This window comes from Dipodomys merriami, unplaced genomic scaffold, assembly GCF_024711535.1.
Source record: "Dipodomys merriami isolate MVZ:Mamm:240054 unplaced genomic scaffold, mDipMer1.0.p SCAF_28, whole genome shotgun sequence".
NCBI lineage: Eukaryota > Metazoa > Chordata > Mammalia > Rodentia > Heteromyidae > Dipodomys > Dipodomys merriami.
The window spans coordinates 14,383,804-14,397,154 of record NW_027204270.1 but is presented as its reverse complement, the minus strand read 5'-3'; the positions used below and the strand labels follow the sequence as shown (position 1 = coordinate 14,397,154).

Here is a 13,351-nt window from a genome sequence, read left to right as displayed (position 1 = left end):
GACTCAGGGTTGGGGTCATTGAGAAGGAGATGGCTTCCTGACCCATTGTTCAGAGCCAAAATGTTCCTGGATGTAGGTTTGCAATGAGGTCTCAGAAAACCTGCTCATTCATTTAGCAAATGATGAGCACCCACTGTGTGCAAAGGTACAAGTACAGCCTGACACTGGGGAAAGGGACCAGGGGAACAGTTCAGGCTTTTGACATCTCCAGATGAGAGTTTGTTTTGTTCCTCAAATGAGGTATATATTCTGTCAGAGCCATTGCTATTCTATTTGAGCAAAGAGCTTCCTTGCATATCCTATAACCAGATCACTCTGAGCTTGTGAAGCACTACAAATTATATTTTAAGGGACTGGGATTGTGGCTTAGTGGCTTAGAGTGCATGAAGCCCTGGGTTCGATTCCTCAGTACCACACAAACAGAAAAAGCCAGAAGTGGTGCTGTGGCTCAAGTGGTAGAGTGCTAGCCTTGAGCAAAAGAAGTTCAGGGATAGTGCCCAGGCACTGAGTTCAAGCTCCAGGACTGGAAAAAAATATATATATTAATCTTATAATTATCTTGTGATCGGGGCTGGGAAGGTGGCTCAGTGGTAGAGTGCTTGCCTTGCATGCATGAGGCCCTGGGTTCGATTCCTCAGCACCACATAAGCAAAAAGCCGGAAGTGGCGCTGTGGCTCAAGTGGTAGAGTGCTAGCCTTGAGCTGAAGAGCTGAGGGACAGCACCCAGGCCCAGAGTTCAGGCCCCACTACCGGACCCCAAAAAAAAAATAATTATCTTGTGAGCAACACAATTGTGTTGTACATTTTGGAGTGTGTATCAGAAACATTAATTTGTTAAACATTAAAACATTTGTTTCCAAGCTGGGTACCAATAGCTCATGCTTATAATCCTCGCTACTCAGGAGGCTGAAGTCTGAGGATCACTGTTCAAAGGCAGTTAGGGAAGGAAAGTCCATGAGACTCTTATCTCCAATAAACTACACCCCCCCCCAATAAAGCAGGAAATAAAGCTGTTGTTCAAGTGGTAGAGTGCTAGCCTTGAGCAAAAGAAGCTCAGAGACAGTGCCCAGGCCCTGAGTTCAAGCCCCAGGACTGTCACAAAAAGAAAGAGAGAGAGAGGGAGGAAGGAAGGAAGGAAAGGCTGGGTACCAGTGGCTTATGCTTGTAATCCTAGCTACTCAGGAGGCTGAGATCTAAGGATCATGGTTCAAAGCCAGCCCAGGCAAGAAAGTCCGTGAAACTCTTATCTCCAATAAATCACCAGAAAACCAGAAGTGGCACTGTAGTTCAAGTGGTAGAATGCTAGCCTTGAGCTGAAGAGCTGAGGGACAGCGCTCAGGCCCAGAGTTCAAGCCCTACAACCAACAACAACAACAAAAAAAAAAAAAAAAAGGAAGGAAGGAAGAAAGGAAGGAAGGAAAAAACAACAAGGGCTGGGAATGTGGCTTAGTGGTAGAGTGTTTGCCTAGTATGCATGAAACCCTGGGTTTGATTCCTCAGTACCACATACACCTAAAAAGCTGGGAGTGGTGCTGTGGTTTAAGTGGTAGAGTGCTATCCTGAGGTTAAAAAAAAAAAAAAAAAAAAGCTCTGGAACAGTGCTCAGGCTCTGAGTTCAAGCCCCAGGACTTGCAAATAATAACAACAACAGAAATGTATTATTTCCCCCTTTACAATCCTGCTTTGTCATCTTGCATTTCTCACTGAGTTTCTCTTGGCCCTGTGAGGAGCAATGAGGAGTTGGGGTCACAGGAGACATGATCTGTACTTTCTCTAAGTGCCACATAGGAGGTGGGCTAGTCTACACCCAGGAGAGCAAAGAGGTGACATCTGAATTGGCTTGCAAAGACCAGAGGCCTCTAGGAGATGCAGAAGGTGGGAGGGAAAGCATTCCAGTCTTCCAGAACAGCATGTGCAAAGGCACAGAGGCGTGAAAGGTCAGAGCTTGTGGTAGGATTGATAATGGTGGAGGGAAAGCGGCTGCTGGAAGGCCAGCAGAGTGGAAGAAGCAGGGCAAGGACATCTCACGTCCCTGTTTGTCTCTGCTTTCGACTACAGATCAGCAACTCTAGAGATCAGACACAAGGTAGCCTGGGGGCTGGCCTGCAGTGAACAGAACAGATGGTCTCTGCAGGCGAAGGGCAAAGGACTCAGAAGTCTGACCTCATGCATGACTGATGGTTTATTCCAAAGAGCATTTTCAGAAAATACAGACACTGGCATTTAAAATGTATAACAAACCTTAGTATTGTCTAGCGGAATGAAAAACAGCAAAAGAGTCCACATTATTGAGTCTAATTCTGTACCAGACCTTGAGCTGGGAAATCAGACACTGGCTCTGGCTGCAGGGCTACTGTGAGGATTAAAGAGCCTGGCACAGGCCAGCCCTTGGCACATGGTGGTGGCCACTGTTATTGAAGGGAAGATAAAATGTGTCACAGATATTCTGGAAAGTCACACTCCAAAGCGGACCAGAGCAAGACTGGGCTTGGGTTCAAATCCAGACTCTGTCTTCTAAAAATGAATTATTCTTGAACCTTGGGTAACTCAGCTTGTAAAGACTGTACTAGTCCCAATTCACAGAGAGAGAAGGTAAAACAGTGGCTGTCAGAGAAGAAGGGGGGGAGAGGAAATGAGCTACTTTTAAAAGAGGTTCAGTTTTACAGGATGAAAAACTTTCAAGAGATTGGTTGAACAGAGTACTGAATTATACAGATAAAATGGTGAAATTTCCAGGCACTGGGGATGCCTCCTGTGCTTGTAATCCTAGCTACTCACAAGGCTGAGATCTAAGGATCATGATTCAAAGGCAGCTAGAAAGGAAAGTCCATGAGATTCTCATCTCTACCACTGAAAGACTGAGGTAGAGCTGTGGCTCAAGTGGTAGAATGCTAGCCTTGAGCAAAAAAAGCTCTGGGACAGCACCCAGGGCCTGAGTTCAAGCCTCAGGAAAGAAAGAAAGAAAAGAAGAAAAAAAAAAGAGAGGGAGGGGGCTGGGAAGGTGGCTCAGTGGTAGAGTGCTTGCCTTGCATGCATGAGGCCTGGGTTCGATTCCTCAGCACCACATAAGCAGAAAGAAAAAAGCCGGAAGTGGTGCTGTGGCTCAAGTGGTAGAGTGCTAGCCTTGAGCTGAAGAGCTGAGGGACAGCACCCAGGCCCAGAGTTCAGGCCCCACGACCGGACCCCCCCCCAAAAAAAAAGAGAGGGAGGGAGGGAGGGATGGAGGAAGGAAGGAAGGAAAGAAGGGAGGAAGGGAGGAAGGAAAGAAAACAACAAGGGCTGGGAATGGGGCTTAGTGGTAGAGTGCTTGCCTAGCATGAATGAAGCCCTGAGTTCAAGTCCTCAGTACCATATACACAGAAAAAGCTGGAAGTGGCACTGTTGCTTAAGTGGTAGAACAAAAATAAAAAACAAAAACAAACAAGCAAACAACAAACAACAAACTCAGGGACAGTACCCAGACTCTGAGTTCAAGCCCCATAACCAATTAAAAAATTAAAATTAAGAAAAAAAAAGACAAAGGTCTGGTAGTCTCATTATTAAAAGAAAAAAATGGTTGTACTGAGGCTTGAACTCATAGCCATGCACTTGCTAGCTGGTTACTGCTGAGCCATGCCTCCAGCCCTGTTTCTCGCTGGTTATTTTTGGGATAGGATCTTACCCCCATCAGGCACATGCCTGGGCTGTGGTCAGCTTAGGCATCCAGTTGTTTGTGGGATCACAGGCGCATGCCACTACATCCAGCTTCTCTTACATGGAGATGGAATTTTGGGGGCTTTTTCTGCCCAGGCTGGCCTGTTACCACCACCCTCCCAATCCTGACCTCCAACATAGTTTGGGATGATAGGCATGCAACCACTGCACCTAGCTATGGGTTGAGAAAGAGGTCTTGGAAACTTTTCTGCCCAGGCTGGTCTCCAACCATGATCCTTCTGTTCTCAAGTTACCAGGTAATGAGGATGACAGGCATTCATCACTAGAGCCTTGCTCCTGTACCTTTTCTTCTTTCCCCTATAACATATTGTAAATGCCATCTTGTTGTTATTGTTGTTGTGCTGGTAGTACGGCTTGAACTCATGGCCTGGGTGCTATCCCTGAGCTATTTTGCTCAAGTCTGGTGCTTGATCACTTGAGCCACAGTTCTACTTCAAGCTTTTTGGTGGTTAATTGAAGATTAGGGTTTCATAGACTTCCTACTAGGGCTTTATTTTTTTTCCCCCTCAGTCATGGGGCTTGAACTCTCGGCCTGGGCACTGTCCCTCAGTATTTCAGCTCAAGGTGAGTGCTCTTACAGTTGAGCCAGGGCACCACTTCTAGTTTTCTGGTGGTTAATTGGAGATAAGAGTCTTACAGAGCCGGTGCCAGTGACTCATGCCTGTAATCCTAGCTACTCAGGAGTCTGAGATCTGAGGATCATGGTTCAAAGCCAGCCCAGGCAGGAAAGTCCGTGAGACTTTATCTCCAGTAAACTGCTAGAAAACCAGAAGTGGCGCTGTGGCTCAAGCGGTAGAGCACTTGCCTTGAGCTGAAGAGCACAGGGATAGCACCCAAGCCCAGAGTTCAAGCTCCATGATGGACCAAAAAAAAAAAAAAGTCTTACAGACTTTTCCACTGACTGGGTTGGCTTTGAACCACGATCCTCAGATCTCAGCCTCCTGAGTAGCTAGGATTACAGGTGTGAGCCACCAGCACCCGGCTGGGGCTGGCTTTGAACCAGGATTCGCAGATCTCAGCCTCCTGAGTAGCTAGGATTACAGGGTAAGCTACTGGACTTGGCTTATAAATCCATTTTAATCATGGGATTTTTTTTTTTTTTTTGGTCAGTCGTGGGGCTTGAACTCTGGGCCTAGGCACTTTCCCTCAGTTCTTCAGCTCAAGGCAAGCTCTCTACCACTTGACCCACAGTACCACTTCCAGTTTTCTAGTGGTTTATTGGAGATAAGAGTCTCACAGACTTTCCTACCTGGGCTGGCTTTGAAACATGATCCTCAGATCTCAGCCTCCTCAGTAGCTGGGATTACAGGCGTGAGCAACCAGTGCCCGGATGAACCGACTTTTGTTTTCAAGGTTTCAGCGAGAATATCTGTATCCACCCCATGCATTTCACCTTTGTATATCGCCTCACGAATCTTACGCTTTTCTTACCCAGGAAGTCTTCCTGGGTGACGGAAGTTAACACGAACTCACTTGCAGCTTACACCCTGCCCATTGTTGAGATGAAAGAGATGGGGCTAAGCCACAGCCTCCACAACCTGTTAGGCTAGGGTGGCCTGAGCAGCAAGTGGGGCGGGGAGGGGGGGGCCTGGGGGGGGTGAAGCCAAGGCCAGCTCTGCAGACTCTCCAAGGCTCTTGTCAAGAGCAGTGGGACCAATGGCAGCTTTCAAATGGGGGTGGCAGAATGGGAAGGGGGACTCAATCAGAAAAGCTGAATGATTCCAGTCCCTCTCAGACGGGCATGAATTGAGTGGCTCCAGAGTGGACGCAGAGGTGTGGATGCCTGCTGACGACACAGCCTGAGGCCTATGCATACTTTTCTGTGTAGATGTGTATGGTAAAGATGTGAGCACTTGCGCCAACGTGTCTTTTACTGTTCAATCTGACTCATCTTCTTTGTAAACAGCAAGGTTACCTGGGAGATTTCCCTTGTTTATTCCCCTGGGTTCCAAATCCCCATGACTTCGGGAACCCAAGGGAGAGGTAGACCCTGATTGCTGAAAATCCCTGCAGGGTGCCACCTTTCCAAAATGCCCCACAAAGTACCCTTTCCTGACACTAGGAGATTGACAGTGGTTACTCTTGTTCAGCCTTTGATTTCCAAACCTTTCAGTGGCTGATTAGGTAATACAGAGAAAAATCTAGACATCCAAGCCCTTCTTATCAGAGTGTGGCTTGTGACCTAGACGCATTGCCATCACTGGGAGGGAGCTTGTTAGGAAAGAAGAATCTCGGTAAGATCTAAAGGTCCCCTGGGTTTCTAGGCAGCACCCCTTTTCACTTCTGTGGGTGATGTTTGTACCTCAGATGAGGTGTGCAGCACGGCCATCTGTGGTGGAAAGTCTCTGCCTCCAGATTCTTTCCCCGCCAGGCTGAGGGTTCCTGGAATGGGGAGGGGCTGAGTCTGCACAGCTTGGGATTCTGCCAGTGTTGAGCACTGTAACGGAGAGCATGAGCCTGGGTCTCCATCCTGTTCTGCCTTGGAGAGCTGTGGGTGTTGTACCTTCAGCGAGATTCTCCAGCCTTTCCCTGGGACTCCTCCAACTCTTATTTTTGCTGGTCCTGGGGGCTTGAACTCAGGGCCTTGCATTCTTGCTTGGCTTTTCCCCTGCTCATAGCTGGTGCTCTACCAGTTGAGGCATACCTTCACTTCCTTCAAAAAGCTCTAAAAGCTGAACATACAGCAGATTCCTGTACCCAGTCTGTTTGCAGATGTAGGGAGACAATGTAACCAGTTCCAGAGAGGGTGTACCCAGGGAAGGGGAGGTGTCTGGCATCCTTCCCCAGCAGTGTTCCCTGAGGTAAGGCAGAGGGGAATCCATAAGCTTCTGCAGTGCCCGAGGAGGCAGTCACAGACAAGATGGCTCAGAGCAGTTAAGTGACTTGCCCAAGCTCTCAGGCCTTCCTATGCTCCCAATCTCCAGCCATTCGAGAAAACATAGTCCAGGAGGCTCAATCTGGGGCTATCAGAACAGTGTTCCTGAAGCTTTCCAGAAGCTTCCAGCTTGGTCTAAAGTCTTAGAGCATAGAGAACAAGTTGTCATCGTGGGAGAAGCATAGCAAGATTCCTGTGGTCCGCAGACATCCTCTTAGGCTCGGGCCACAGATGGAGCAGTGAGGAACACGATGCTTGCGATGCTTGGGTTTGGACAGGTTCTGTGGCTCAGGGCCCCCAAGAGATGGAAGTGAGGCTCTGCTAGCGTCTTCGCACGCTGAACCTGTGCTCTAGAGTAACTGCGTCCTCCAAGCCCGTAGCTAGCAGTCAAAAGGGAATCACTGAGCACTTGAAAAAAGACCAGGAAAGAGTTGGGAAGAGATATTTCCATCTTCTGTAGAAACCTTACCTCCTTGCCTTACCAAGGCTGGGGAAGCTTTTTTTCTGCCATTTGTTATAACCAGGGCCACATAACATTATCAACACAGGCAGATCGGAGTTGATGAGAAGCATTATGCATCCATCCTGTCATGTGCTAAATGACTTCAAGGGCCTCACACAGCCCATGGGACTGGATGTTCCCCACCCCAGCCAGGCTGTGTATCAGATCTTCTGTTCTTCTCCAAGTACAGCTCTGGGTGGGAGGAAGATATATATGGTGGGGATTGAACTCAGGGCCTGGGCGCTGTCCCTCAGTTTTTTCTCAAGTCTAGTGCCCTACCAATGTGAGCCACAGGCACTGGAAAGGTGACTCAGTGGTAGAGTGCTTGCCTTGCTTGCATGAAGCCCTGGGTTCGATTCCTCAGCACCACATAAGCATAAAAAGCCAGAAGTGGGGCTGAGGCTCAAGTGGTAGAGCGCTGGAGAACTTGGGGACAGCGCCCAGGCCCAGAGTTCAGGCCCCCACAACCAGCAAAAAAAAAAAAAAAAAAAGAAATCAATGTGAGCCACAGTTCCACTTCTAGTTTTCTGATAGTTATTGGAGATAGCCATCTCTTGGACTTCCCTGCCCTCAGCTTCCTGATATAAGCATGAACACCAACAACTAGGGTTTTTGTGTTTGTTTTTGTTGTTGTTGTTTTAAGCTAAGCACACTGAGCTAGACTATCATCTCTGATCTAGTATTTTTCAAGCCAGAACAGGCTGAGAGACACTCAGGTAGGAGGGAGGGACTGACACACAGGTGTTCTGGATTATTGTTCCAGGTAGAATCCCCCCAGCTCTGATACTCTTTTTTTTTTTATTGTGAAAATACTGTACAGAGGGGTTTACTCTGACTTTCTATAAGAGGGTCAGCACTGATTCTTAACTGCACATGGCTGTTAGCAGGCCATTATTAATGATTGTGCAAAAGAATTTTCCCTGATTCCCTACGGCTGCATCCAGAGGTCAGTATTTTTCTTCAGTATTTTTGTTTTGGTTTTTCCAGGTCAGGGGGTTTGGCACTTGCTGCTTCTCATTCCTTTTTGCCTTGTTCGCTGCCATCTCAAGGGTGGGTCTATCAGCAGAACTACAAAAGCAGAAAAGACAACAGTTTGAGAGCTTTTCCCAGGCTGTGTGGCAACAGTCAGTCCTAGCTCAGCCTAGATGTTTGACCTTGTGCCAATCACATCTGTAAAATGGGATTACAGTCCACTGGAGGGTGGTGTTAGATAATAAATGAATGGAAAATCAATCTCTGGGCTCTCCATATCACTGTGATCCTACAAAGCACTTGGTTAGCCAAGCACAGGTGACTCATGCCTGTAATCCTAGTTACTCAGGAGGCTATGATCTAAAGATGATGGTTTAAAGTCAGCCCCAGCAGGAAAGTTTGAGAGACTCTTATCTCCAACTAAACAGCAAAAACAGAAAAAAAAAAAAAAAAGAAAAAAGAAAAAAATAAAGAAAGAACGAAAGAAAGGAAAAGAAAAGGAAAAGAAAAGCCAGAAGTAGAGCTGTGGTTCAAATGGTAGAGCACTAACCTTCGAAGAAAAAAACTAAAGAATAGCACCCAGGCCCTAAGTTTAAGCCCCCGTACTGGCACACACACACACAAAAAAAACCACACTCAGAATTCAGGTCAGAAAACATGTAGCTCATACTTCCAACACACCCTCTATCCAACTAATAGGACTCAAAGAAGAGGAGCAGGGCTCACAGGGACAATCACTGGGCACTCACTGTGCTAGGCAGTACTGTTTTGTTTTTGGTTAGTCATGGGGCTTGAACTCTGGGTCTGGGCATTGTCCCTCAGCTTTTCAGCTCAAGGCTAACGCTCTACCACCTGAGTCATAGCGCTACTTTCTGTTTTCTGGTGCTTTATTGGAGATGAGTCTCACAGACTTTCCTGCCTGGGCTGGCCTTGAACAATGATCCTCAGATCTCAGCATCCTGAGTAGCTAGGGTTATAGGGGTGAGCCACAGACACCCAGGACTAATGTTTATCTCATGTAACCTCAATTCGCCTTGAGGTGGTGTCCCTTTCAGCTTCTAAAGAGGCCTTAAGGAAGGGCTATGGAGTCCCTTTGTCAGAAAAGTAACTGGTCAGGAAATTGTGGCATTATTTTTCTGAGCTCCAAGGTGGGTATTGAGTTTTTGGTTTGTTAATTCACTGTGTGAATTAATTAATTCCTCATTTGAGATGAGAATACTATCATAAACTAGGAACCGTCCTGATTCTTCGCAAAGTGTGTGCACATATGCACTGATCCTCACCTCCAGATGGTCCTCACACGGCCCAAGAAAGAGGGGCCATGCTGGGAGGGGCACATAGTGACCTAAAGCAAAGGCCAGATTCTTAGTACCAGGCTCTTCTTGGGCTCTTCACACAGGACCTTAGCTCTGTGGAGCCCTGAGGCCTGCCTGCTACACCAGATATCACCTGCATGGGAGCCAGTCAGATGGCGCCAGACGCAGGCATGAAATACTCAGTACTTTCAGAAGGAGCACCCTGGGGGGCTCCTCTTCAGGGCTCCCATGTTTGAACACCAAACCTCTGCCTCTGTGGGAGTTGCATCACAGAAGTCTGTGCCAGAGCTTCCGGAAGAGGAGAGGTCCCCTGGGAATGCTTGGGGCCACTCTCCCCCACCAGGGCTCAGCTTCCCTGTCTCCTACTCTGGCTAAGTGACCAGGTTCCAGGGAAATTCTATCTGCAAAAGCACTCCAAAAGAGGCGTGGGGTCCAAAGGCACAATGCTGTGGTTGGTTTTTCTCCCCGATTCCTCTGTGGATCACTGGAAGCTGATTCCATCCACCTTGCCCATCCTGTGATCCACTGTGGGCCACAGCCCCCACCCCAGCAGGTGCCCCTCCAACACGAACAGACACATGCCTTTTCTCCCTGCCTCCCAGCGGCCACCAGCCACTGCACTGGCTCTGCAGGCCTACTCTGTGCAGGCTGGGAGTATACTAGGGAGGCAGGGCTGGATCTGTGGATGATAGACATACAGACCTTCCAGCGATTCCCGCACTCATTGCATAAGACAAAGGTGGTCATGGGCTCATCAGCACTGCGTGTCTGCACCTGAGAGAGAAGAACCACTCGTGAGGCCCCTCCCTGCTCAGGAGCTGCCGTGGCCCACACTTCATTAGGAGTAAGTCCAAATCTCAGAGGGTGGCGCCAATCTTCCCATCCTGATTCAGTAATTCTCTTCATCTGAGTTCTTCCTGATGTATGCTTGCCTGACTGTTGGTCACGCCCGGTAACTCAGGCAGTACCTGGCCTTTGCACTTGCACTCAGGAGGATTTTTCTCAGTTGGTCTCTCTTCTATTATTTTTTGCTCTAAGCCTCACCTCCTCCAAGGGGCTATCCCTGAACACATGGTACCAGACACCGACTTACTGTCAGAACTGGAGAAAACTAAAGTCACCCTCTTCCTTGCTTCACAGGTGGAAGGACAGAGGCCCAGAGGAAAAAGGGGACTCATCGATCACTGGGATAATTTATGTTATGCTCCTAGGTTCTCATCCTCCAGTTCATTCAGGTGCAGAAGCTTGGGTCTCATTGTCAAGTCCTGGTGTTCTGGGTATAACAGCTGCCCTTCTGGTTTTGGACAGTCAACTCTGGTTGGCCATCACAAGAAAACACATCATTGCTCTATTGACAGTCAACTCTGAATGAAATGAGCTCTGAATGATATTGGCAATCAGCTCTGAGTGATCTGAGTGGGCAGGGCCCCCTGGCTGGTGTCCATGCCCAGCAGTCTGCCAGGACACTGTGCGACACAGCCTTGTCACTGGATAGCACTGGCTCTGAGAAGGAACACCAGTGGGGTTTGGAGGGGGAGGGGAGGCAGGAGAACTGTGGCTAATGGGCTTTTTACATCTGGAGGGCAGCGTTACACGGAAGTGCATCACACCGCACGGAAACATGCTCAGGAAGGTGGGAGTTGCGACATCTCTAAGTTTTGTGTTTTCTTTTTTGTCAGTCATGGGGTTTAAACTCAGGGCCTGGCACTGTCTTTCATTCTCTTTGTGCTTAAGGCTAGCGCTCTACCACTTCAGCCATGGCGCCACTTTCAGTTTTTGATTGGTAAATTGGAGATAAGAGTCTCACAGGGACTTTTCTGCCTGGGCTGGCTTTGAACTATGATCCTCAGATCTGATCCTCCTGAGTAGCTATGATGATAGGTGTGGGCCACTGGTGCCCAGTTCTGAGTTCTTGAATCAGGATCCTCCTGAGAACCTTCCAGATCAGCAAGGCTGGTTGCACATTTCTACTATGGCCATAGGACTCTGAGGGCAAGGTGCTCTTGACAAATCTTGCTTGGTCAAGAACAAAAGAATGAAGAGGGTTCTAGAATAACTAGACACCACTTAGAACCCAAGAATATTAATGCTCCAAGAAGAGGCCCAACACCCTTGTGGAACTCCCCCTGCCAGGCCAAAGGTCTTCCCCCTCCCGACTCAGGGCTCAACCCATAAGGCTTTGTTGGCCAAGCCCGCTGGACTGTAGCAGGAAGGTTTAGATCCACAATTTGCTTCGCCTGCCATGGATCTGCCTTGCCACCTTGGAAAAAGCTGTCCCATCTGGGCCTCAGTTACCTTTGTGGCTCTGAAGCCAGCAGTGCGTGGGAAGACAGCATGACAGCCTTGAGCGTGGCTCTCAGCCTCGTCGCGGAGCCAGCTGCACACACTGGCCCAGCCTCACGAACACAGAGCTGGCGGCTTCTACGCTCAGAACATTTTCTAGAAGCCACAAGGCTTCGGGGCAGTATCCCGAGGCTTGCTCTTTGCTTTGTAGGCCTGACACATTTTCCCCCTTTTCTCCTAGTCCCTGGGCTCCTCCTAAACCCCTCTTTGGCTGTCTGCCTCTGTGGGTCTCCCCAGCTCAGCAGCCCTCTTACTTGATTATAGGTACAATTCTTCTTCTTGCACTTGCTGCACTGGAACAGGTCCGTGGTGGTGCCGCCCGTCTTGGCCATCTGGTGCTCACGGATGGCCTCCTGGGTCATGGCGTTCCTCAGCTCCCTCAGCTCATCACTGGCCATTTCCTAGAGAAAAATGAGTCTGCCCCTCAGGGCTGGGGAGCCGAAACACAGGAAGAGGGAACATGCTGGGAACATTAGCCCAAGGAGACCTGGTCCTGCCCCGGATGGGAAAGGTGGTACTCAGAATTCCCACTACTCTCTCTGGAAGGTCAAACCTAGACAAGGGCTCTGGCTGGGCCAAAGTCAGCTGGGTACAGCCAGGGGATTGTCAGACAAGCAGCACGTACCCTGCGATTAGCGCTTGGCATCATTCCTTCCCACACTAGGACCTTGGCATGAACTGAACCCTCCCATGGGAGCCAGTGACCTTTACACACCTGACCCATATGTCCTTTCACCCCTGCGATCTGGACTTGACCCAGCACCTGCTCCAGCTCTGATCACTGCACAGCCCGCTGCCTTGTGGGCACCTTGAAGGCTCAAATATCCAAGACTGGCCAAGCTACCCTCTAATCCCACACCCACGCAGCTCAAGTTCACTGTGATCATGCAAAACCAGCCTCCTATCTCCTACTGTAGTACAGAACCTGAGTCATCTCCCCTCAAACCTGCCCAGAGAAAGGAGCTGCTCAGACTAGATGCTGTGTCAATTGAGGGTGGGTGTGGGGGAAGGAGGTTGGGTTGTGGGTCATGGAACAGTGAAGATCTGGCACTGACTAGACATATTCAATGCCAGGGTCCATCCCGAATCCCTAAGCCCCAGAGCACAGAGGTAACAAGCAGACCAATGCTGACCCTGCATGCTCACATTCCCGCTTCCTAAGAACATGGCAGCCAGGCACCAGTGGCTCATGCCTGTAATCCTAGCTACTGGATAGTTGAAAGCCAGCCGGACTCTAACCTGCAGTTAACCACCAAAATGCTAGAAGTGCCTTTTTGAGATAGATAGGGTATGACTCAAATAGTAAGAGTGCCAGCCTTGAACAGCAAAAGTAGCGAAGTGGCAGCAGTTGAATTAGCAAGCAAGTTGACCCCACTGTCAGGCTTTTTTTGCCAGTCCTGGGGTTTGAACTCAGAGCCTGGGCGCTGTCCCTGAGCCTCTTTGTGCTCAAGGTTAGCACTCTACTACTTGAGCCACAGCGCCACTTGTCCTTTTTAAGAAGTTTAGGACCCAGGCATCGGTGGCTCACGCCTGTAATCCTAGCTACTCTGGAGACTGGGATCTAAGGATCACGGTTCAAAGCCAGCCCAGGCAGGAAAGTCCGTGAGACTCTTATCTCCAATAAAACCA

At 49.0% G+C, this 13,351-nt stretch overlaps 1 protein-coding gene across 1 annotated transcript in view; it reads right to left on the bottom strand.

The window, feature by feature from the left end:
- Nucleotides 1-2,164: 2,164 nt before the first annotated feature.
- The window catches only part of Tcea3 (transcription elongation factor A3), a 33,203-nt gene continuing 22,016 nt past the window's right edge, over nt 2,165-13,351 (bottom strand). Inside the window, exons 9-11 of the mRNA XM_070037658.1 lie at nt 11,977-12,123; nt 10,082-10,153; nt 2,165-8,159 (exon numbers count right to left, since the gene is read on the bottom strand). Of these exons, the coding sequence (XP_069893759.1) occupies nt 8,151-8,159; nt 10,082-10,153; nt 11,977-12,123 (228 nt within the window). The 3' untranslated portion in view covers nt 2,165-8,150. The remainder of the gene's footprint in view (nt 8,160-10,081; nt 10,154-11,976; nt 12,124-13,351) is intronic.